At 36.5% G+C, this 9,224-nt stretch overlaps 1 protein-coding gene across 4 annotated transcripts; it reads right to left on the reverse strand.

Moving 5' to 3' along the window:
• Nucleotides 1–500: 500 nt before the first annotated feature.
• On the reverse strand, nucleotides 501–8,519 carry LOC143884536 (uncharacterized). 4 transcript variants are annotated; one of them, XR_013252961.1, is made up of 11 exons: nucleotides 8,188–8,519; nucleotides 7,042–7,083; nucleotides 6,874–6,945; nucleotides 5,685–5,826; nucleotides 5,495–5,557; nucleotides 5,254–5,337; nucleotides 3,671–3,939; nucleotides 2,977–3,116; nucleotides 2,780–2,874; nucleotides 2,514–2,657; nucleotides 1,519–1,648 (listed from the first exon to the last, which is right to left on the reverse strand). XR_013252961.1 is itself a non-coding variant. In XM_077388161.1 (3 exons), exons 1-3 carry the CDS (start codon nucleotides 2,013–2,015, stop codon nucleotides 778–780), a joined length of 798 nt encoding a protein of 265 aa, XP_077244276.1. In that variant the 5' UTR covers nucleotides 2,016–2,494; the 3' UTR covers nucleotides 501–777. The 4 variants fall into 4 exon arrangements, 1 of the variants encoding a protein (XP_077244276.1); XR_013252962.1 differs by having other exon boundaries at nucleotides 3,671–3,884; nucleotides 6,814–6,945; XR_013252960.1 differs by having other exon boundaries at nucleotides 6,814–6,945.
• Between the last annotated feature and the right edge of the window lie 705 nt (nucleotides 8,520–9,224).

The raw sequence follows: 9,224 nt of genomic DNA on the forward strand, positions 1-9,224 counted from the left end.
CCTATCAAAAGAGAAAAGAAAAAGTGTGTGTGCATATGGTAAGTTTTAAATGATAACAGGAAGTTGCTTGATAGTTCTCATGGGATAAACATAGTATAAAGTTTCTGAAAAAAACCTTAGAGACTGACAAATTCAAACTTCAAACCGAGTTTCATGTATGATGGCAAGCAGAGAGAAGTGGTAAAAATTAAGATAAAAAAATAATAAAAGAAGAATCCATATTGTCATGGCTATGATTTCTTCAGCTTTGAATTGGCCATCCCATGAATATTTTGTGACCTTTGAGGAGGCAGAAATAAACAACCTTGCTGATCATAGCAAAACTCATGAACATTTCAATGGAAAACAAACTAATTAAAAATCACAGACAAGTCCCATTAATATTACTAAAACAAAAACAGATCCACTTAGATAAAATCTACCTCTTCCTCTGAAATCCATTTATTTACATTCAGCTTTCAATCTATAAACACACCCCCCAAAAAAAAACTACTAAAACATCCATAGAAGACTACTTTTCCCATTGTTTTTGTTTAATATCCTCCTGTCAGTATGTAACATTTTGATCAGAGCAAAACTCATGGACATTTCAATGGAAAACATCTACTTAAAAATCACAGACAAGTCCCATTAATATTACTAAACAAAAACAGACCCACTTAAATAAAATCTACTACTTTATTTACATGAAGATTTCAATATATAAACCCACCAAGAAAAACAACTAAAACCAATATAGAAGACTACTTATCCCTCTTTTTGTCTAATGTTCTCATGTTAGTATGTAACATTTTGAAGATTTTCAGAACCAGAAACCTTAGAAGAGGGAAAATTAGCTAAATTTGGAGAAGCTTCCACCATTTTGTCCTGAAATCCATAGCCATTGAGGAAATCATAAGAAGACCCATAACTGAAATCCATCAAAAAAGCATCAATTTCACTAGCTCCATTCCCAGACCATGAAATGCAGTTGTTTTCTATAGGAATAGAGTAAGAATTTGGAACCCCTTGAGATGACGAAGAAGCCGAACCCGCTTGAGACGATGAAACACTATAACTGTTCAAATTTGGGCTAAAATCAGACACTCCCAAGGCGGCCGCAGGCAAAGGAAATGGAATGGGGTCATGAAGCAATGTCATAGAGTTTGAATTATGTTCCAAACCAACCCCCATTTTGGGCAAAATGGTGGAACCTTGGTTGAAAGGCGCCGAAAAATCATAACCATAGCCTTTTCCTTTGGCAATTGAAACAGAACAAGGTGAAGAGCTGAGTTGGACATGATTGGTAGTATTGATATTAAGTTTGTTTGTGGAGTTTGGGTTTGTGGCCAATAGCTTTTTCTTCAACTTGGTGTTCCAATAATTCTTCACATCATTGTCTGTTCTCCCTGGCAGTTGAGAAACTATAATAGACCACCTAAACCAAACCCAAAAATTTGAATTAGAAAATATGAAATCAGCAAAATTAATAAAAACACAGATAGTAAAATATTATTGGACTTGAGTTAATTAACCAACCTGCTCCCCAAAGTTTTGTAAAGAGTACATATGATATTATCTTCTTCCTCTGTAAAGCCTCCATGTTTGATGTCAGGTCTGAGATAATTAAGCCATCTCAAACAGCAGCTCTTGCCGCAGCGTCTAAGGCCTGAAACAGAGAAATTACAAGGGGTAAAATTGAGGAGGAAAAAGGAAAAAATACAATGGGAAAAAGTATCAAAATTGGGAGAAACACATTGCTAAGAACCTTTTTTTGAGTGAGAATTCAGATAATGGGAATTGGGTATTTGAGAACTGTATAAAAGACAGAAAAATAAGCTACTTAATTGGGAAATGGGGGCTTAAGGGCTCAGCTAGAAACATAGTAAACCTGTTTTTTTGGATAATCAAGTGTAAAAATGCAAATAACTAAGAATTTGATACTCAACAAAATTTTTGGGCTCTTGCAATGAAAATATGAAGAAAGTAGAAAATGGGTATTACAAACCTGATTCAGCATAGAAGAAAAACCTCATTTATGGGATATTAGACATGGGTATTGAAGAAATGATCAATCATTTCGACGATCAGATAAGAACGTAGACATGTGTATACACCAAATTTCGATGTATAACTATCAATAAAGCTGACCCAAAAGTGTAGAACACTGAGGTCAGTTGTTCAACTTCGGTTACCTATCAAAAGAGAAAAGAAAAGGTGTGTGTGCATATGGTAAGTTTTAAATGATAACAGGAAGTTGCTTGATAGTCTTTTTTTTTAAATCCCTTTATTTTGAATTTGTCCATCAAATGGAGATACAACCTGTAACATGTACATAGGGATCTTATTATACAACCTCACACTACAATGGCATTGAAACAAACCAAAGAGAAGGGTAGAGAGAAAGAGTACCTTCCAAACCCCACTACTTACAAATAATCATATTCGACTTCAAAACCATTAGCATATAACATTATTGAATATGCAAATAAGTGTTAGAGGTATCCAAAGAGAAGGGCAGAGAGAAAGAGTACCTTCCAAATCTCCTCAATATAAATACAAGGTGACTTCTGAAGAGGTCTCCCATCATTACATGCACCAATGATACATAATTTAAAGAGACAAATAAGAAGCTTCACGGAAGACACCATTAACTTTTCATCCGGTAGACTAAACACCTACATGGAAAAAATAGATTGAGAAGAATTAAAACACCGCTTAGAACAGTAGATAGAAATTAAGAATTTAGAGAGATCCTCCACAAATTTCACCGAAAAAAGAACTCGATAAGAATTAGTACTCTGCTAAGAACTGTATATAGAAATTTCTGAGGTCCTCCACAAATTTTGAGAGAGGCATTAAGGTCGTTCACGATACAGAAACACGCTCGAATAGCTTCATCAATTTGCCATAGTAGCAAAATTAGCCGCCAAAGAAATCGATACAAAGAAAGAAAACACTTTCAATTTTTCAACTAAATAGAGTCCTAGAACATACCTCTCATTGTCTCTCTCTCGAAAAAGCCCAAACTCCTCGCTTTCTATTGCCATGATCATATAATGTAACTCCTCCCCCTTCTAGGTGGCAAACTAAATACCAAATTTCCTCCTTTTTTTTATTAACTCCTTCTCTTCCAGCTACAAAAACAAAATCCCCAATTTCAAGAGAGTTGTTGAAACAAAAAGGAAGTTACTACCTTTTTGACTTTTAGTGAGAAGAAAAACAGATATAATAAAAAGAGAGCCAACCCATATAATAAATTTAAAAGGCTTTGAATTGATATGAGAACCACTATCTGGGAAAAAGCTTTATAGCTGGAGATGAGTTTGAACTGTAGGTAAATTAATAAGGTCGGATTCTTGCAAAAATATGACAGGTGGGAATGCTTAAGGTCGGATTCTTGCAAAGCAACACTCCCATGTGCAAATATATGACAGTTGGGAATGGTTAAGGTCGGATTCTTGCAAAGCAACACTCCCATGTGCAAATGGGGACATTGTAGACACATCACCAACCGGACCCATGATCCCTAGCATACAAATTCAAACACTTTATACCATGCAAATGTTTCAATTACCATATAATTTTAACTGGTCACCTAACAATTTGCCACATCATGGAAAAAGCTTACTTGCTGAAAAATTTGAAGTAAAATGTTAACCGGCCATCATATAAAGTGATAGTAACATACTTGAGACAATTCCTCCGGAAGGAGAGAAGGACTGCACCATACTTTCATGAAAGATATAGAGAACACCATAGGATGGTGCGTGCGGGCCGCTCTATTAGCATCGATAAACTGTGCTTTGCGCGGATAATGTTGGTGGTGGCAGATTCTTCAAAGGAGAGAAAGGGCAGAGCAATATCGTCTTTGGGAGAATTTGGGTCCGTCCGATGGTGGTTTTCTGGTGAATGAGGAAGTAGAACGCTTACAAGCGGCTTAGTTAATAAACCAAACATCTGAAAGAAAATCAGTATGAAAAATCTTATTGGAAATTGACAAAACAAATGGGGGCCATATATAAGCTGACATGCTCAGCTTGCAAAAAATAATACAAATTATGTGAGTTTTGCACAAGCTCATGTACAGGTGTAGGGGCCTGAAATCTCAGCCAAAGTAAATTGAATTTAAAAAAGGTAAGTTACGGTTAGAGAACTGTGGGCTTATCTTAGACAATCTGGATTACAAAGGGTGATTTAGATGGCTCTAGTTCAATGCTGAATCCGGACTGCACTAGCATTTTTGACAAGGATGATTGCATTTATTTAGTATGAATTGATGAAACCTTCGTTCATAACACTCTGAGGAGAACTTGGCCCAAATAAAAAGAAGAGATTCAACTATTGACGCAGTCAACCTTTCATTTACTCAGGCAAGCCAAAAGAATTTTTTGATTGACTTGGTGAGGAAAACTAGGACTTTTACGAAAGCCAGGACAAAGTTGAAATAAAGTCGACTCAAGCCAGTCGTTGATTGGCTCAGAGAGTTTTTAGACAGTGAAGCTAAAACTCGTGATATAAACATGGAAGAATCTGTTGACCCGGAGAAGCTGAATCCAATCTGTTCGATGGAGTCGCATATTTACAAATAACAGGGGTATGCATAGGGCTGCCTCAATCTTGTTCTTGGGTTGCTGAACCCATTTGTGTTGGACAGGCTAGAAAACAATACATACTGGTGATATCAGTATTGGATACCCACCAGCACAACAATGTGAGCGGTAAAACAATATAAAAATGATAAAGTTGAAGAATTAAAATTGAAACAGAATGGGATAAAAGATGCTAAATATAACAGAATGGGGTAAGAATAGGTAGATACATTTTTTTTTAAAGAGAACAGATTTATTATCAACTGTAAACTGGTTTACATCAAGAGGGACAAGGCATCCCACCAATGCAACATGGTACAGATGAATCCCCAAAACACCATCCAAAGTCACCGATTAAGCTAACAACTTACATTCGTGGAAAGAAAATACTTCTGTTGATATTCTTTTTTGGGTGATTTACCTCTTGAAAGGTAGTTTTAGTCATAAGTGCACGGTGGTCAGTAAAATAAATTGATGAAATCCAACCATTACAAGTTAAAGCACACGCAAAACCTTCCATTATGCTAATAGGTAGAAATGAATTTCCTTCATACCACTTCAAGAAAGCTAACAATGGCTACCAAAACTAATTCTTACAGTCTAAAAATGTTCTTATGGAACAAACTTCTACCTAGCATGAAATAAGGTAAGAAAAACACAATTTGGAATCTTTGTAGCATACCAGTGTACTGAAGAGCACAACAATAATAGTACTGGTTACCATTGTAGCATGAACTGGATCCCATGTAACACCAGAAATGGTGAACTGCACAAGCAAATAATAGTTAGTTTTTGAGCAAAAAAAGAGGGATAGAGAGAGAATAAAACTTCTAAACTGGTTAAACTAGTGTTTCATTACTTGTTTAAATCAATTGCATCAACATATATATGCAATTTTCAGTTGTCACAAATACTCCATGCACCTGATTGAAAGCCAGAGCAATAGAAACAGCCCCTCTCATGAGACCAGCCCACCAAATTACAATCTGCAAATTTATGGTAATTATTCAAGAACTCTGACAATAAAAAATAAACTTGCATTTACAATATTAGTCAGATAATAAGAAAGGAGTATTCTAACCAAATTCATCAAGGTAAAGATGATTATATCACCTGGTGTTTCAGTGTGATCGATGTTCTTGAAGTGTTTGAGCTCATATAATTAGATAAAGCAGAGAGAGGAAATACAAATGCAGCACGCCCAAGTAACATCAGAAAAATGATTGTGCAATATATGCTAATGGATGTCCTGGCACTGCAAAAGGAGATAAAGATTGGTCAGTTTTTTTTTTTTTAATGAAAATCAATAAAAATTCCGAAAGGCACAAAAAGCTATGATTTGTGGACATGGACACAAGTGTCGCGTGTATACCCAACTCCCAAAATTTAGAAACGGGGACACGGCTAAAATAGAAGCACATATAATCATGATTTGTGGACACAGATTCATGTGCCGAGTTCTGACACGGATAAGGAGTATATAGATTAGAGCATTTTAACTTTTCTTGTTGTAGTCACTCCTATTTTCCGTATGGATCTATCATTGACATGAAATTTTATTCGCCAATCAAAAATTCACAAGAACCACAACAATAAATTATTGAATCTTCAATTGAAAAGCATAAACTTATTGAATCAAAAGTTCTCTAGTTCTTCTCATGGCCCTAATAATTGCATGTGAGGCTTAGTTCTCGCACAACAAAGCTTTCTATCTCTACTATCTTAGACCCAAAGCACATCCTCTAGTAAAAAATCATCCTATTGCTTTAGAAGTACACATTTTATTAGATGATAAATAATGAAGACATCAAATTAAGTAACAAGTAAATTGTAGCACTTCATCATCTCAATGGCCATACGACAACCAAAATCTCTCCTTGCTTCATCATACAGATCTAGTCTTTCTGAAGAGGATCGTTAAACATGCGTAAGATTTTTGGATAATCCAAAATGAACTCCAACCATTTATCTAATCCAAAATGAACTCCAACCATTCACTGAAAATTTTTAACCAATCGTCCACTCCTGCATTTTTTTTATTCCTGATTCTCACACATATGTCCACATAAATCAAGGGAAATAATATCAATACAACCATTTTTGGATATTTCCAGTTTTTTATTATGTAAACAGTTGTCAAAGGTTATTATAGGTCACTACAAGCTCTCACAAGCCAATTAAGAAAGAAAATACAAGCTGGGTGTTTGCAATTATTAAAAGATATTTGTGTTGATAACATTACCCTATATACAAAAAGCATCATATGTGAACGAAAATGAGAATGGAGTAGAGTTTGTCATTCCTAAACCATATGTAGAGGCAAGAGAAGAGATGCCGTTGCTGAGAGAGGTCAGTGTCGCCAAGAAAGTTGTCTCTACAAGAGCAGTATGAAAATATAGAATCCATAAGAATTGAAATGAGAGAAAAAAAACCCCAATACATACCCAGAGATCTTGGCTAAGGATCTAACCTCTAAATCCGTAATAGTAATGGTGCTCCACCTTCAATTCACCTGTAAGATAAGAACTTCAAGCCAAAGTTAGTAAGATTCCACTTGAGAAAATGAAATTTGACTTATTTAGCGAACACTGGAGCTTATTAACAGATGATCAATTTAGCATTTACGCAAGTTACCACCTAAACATAAGTTATTTTGGGCGGGACAAGTTACTTGTCGGGAATATCAATTCGCCTACGTTCTACTACTTGAACGTCATTGCATATAGAATATTAGGGTCGCTTTTTAGGAACGTCGGTAAGAGAATGCCGCTAATTACCGTTTTTCTTGTAGTGATTTAGGGTCTAATAATATATTTAGGGGCCGTTTGGATACGCGGATTTTAGAATCCGGGTTTTTAGTTTAAAAACAGTGTAAAAGAGGGTTCATGATCAAGCTGCTGCCCTGTCGTGGCAGCGTTTCATGGATTTTAAGTGAGAAAATCATGTTTTAAAAATCTTTCCTGCATCCTAAGATTTCTAAAACCTGGAAATATGGGAGGATATGCCTCTCTGTTGCTGACGGGAAGAAGGGCAAGAAGTCAAAAATGAGTCAAAAACGACAGCTGATCCGCTTCTTCTCTTGTTTCTTAGCTACAATTTTGAAGAAATCCAGGATTCCAAAATCCACGTATCCAAACGCCCCTTAGGGTTTAATAATTTTTTTAGGGTGTAATAACATATATAGGGTTTCTAGGCTGAAACTCATTCCAAACCCATACAAAACCATAACAGATGCTACAAATAATGGAACATGCATGAATAAGTAGCTATGCAATCAAACAAAATCAAACAAGTAATAGCAGAACAACTTTTACAGATGACATTCAACATATACTTCCGCATTACATTAAAAAAAGTCCACTCACAGGAAAAAAAATGAAGGCAAAGCCTTGGATTCGCTACCCACGAAAACCCTAGGTCCGATACATACATAGTCCACGAAAACCCAAAATAAAATCTCATGAAAACCCAAAAAAACATAATCATATTACCGTGAAAAAACCCCCAAAAATCCATGAAAAAAGCCCCAAATATCAAACTGAATCCTCCATGAAATTAATCTATTTATAAAGAAGCGTGTGTGTGTGTGTGTGAGAGAGAGAGAGAGAGAGGGTACCGTTTTTACTTAGAGACCTCCAAAACCCTCCCAAAAAATGAGATCTGAGAGATGATGGAGGCTGAGACAATGGAGCTCCTCTTTGATGAATCCTCCCTGTTTTTGTTCTTCAAAACGACCATAGATCGAAACCCAAACCCATTCTTCTTCTTCCTCTTCAGAAAACAAACCCTACCTTGAAACCAGTGGCGACGCCAGCTGAGTTTTTTGGCGACGACGGCAAGAGAAAGGAAGAAGGAAACCCTAGCTTTTGTTCGCGCCAGAGAGGATTGAGCGAAATAAGGTTTCGCGCTCGCGATAGTTTCCTTATCTTTTTTACCCTCAGCGACGCTCAAGAAAGCCGGTAATTCCTCTTCTAATTAAATAGACATTTAACGATGTTATAATTAGAAAACGTCGGTGAATAATCACTTTCAGTGAAAAATCCTTCACCGTCGCTCCTTTGGTGAACGTCGGTGTATGTACTATTTTCTTGTAGTGGCCCCAAAAATCATCTCCAAAAAATGATCCCAATCCTCTCTTCACTAGGACATCCCATGGTAGAAACTCTACAAAAGCAGAGGGTTAGGATCATCCTTTGGAGATGATCTTTAGGGCATAACCTATTTTAGGTTGGGAAGATCCAAATGAATGGTTTGGATCTTCCAAAAAGGTGGCCCCCTCTTCACTTCTTGAAAAATACGCGTAGTGCTAACATCATGTGAAAACTCGTATAGTGATGTCAATTTGGATGGATAGTAGCCCAAATGAATAATTGAATACAATAAATATGTTGGGCTTGGGCCAGCCCAATAGAGCCATTGAGCCCGGTAGACCCATTTAAGTAGGCTAGGAGTTTGAATTGAATAGATGAGTTGGGCTTGGGCTTGGGCTTGGGCTTGGGCATAAGCCTGAAGACCTTGACGTTAGGCTCTTTCATAACTTTCACGTTTCTGGGGCCCATATATGCCATGTGGACTTGATGGGGTCCATCGATCTGACCAGCAACGACCGTACCTTGATTGGATGATCCTAACCTCTTGATCCATGAAGCTTTA

The sequence above is a fragment of the Tasmannia lanceolata genome, unplaced genomic scaffold (assembly GCF_043159265.1).
Source record: "Tasmannia lanceolata isolate RefF3 unplaced genomic scaffold, GAP_Taslan_0.1 ptg000008l, whole genome shotgun sequence".
Lineage (NCBI taxonomy): Eukaryota > Viridiplantae > Streptophyta > Magnoliopsida > Canellales > Winteraceae > Tasmannia > Tasmannia lanceolata.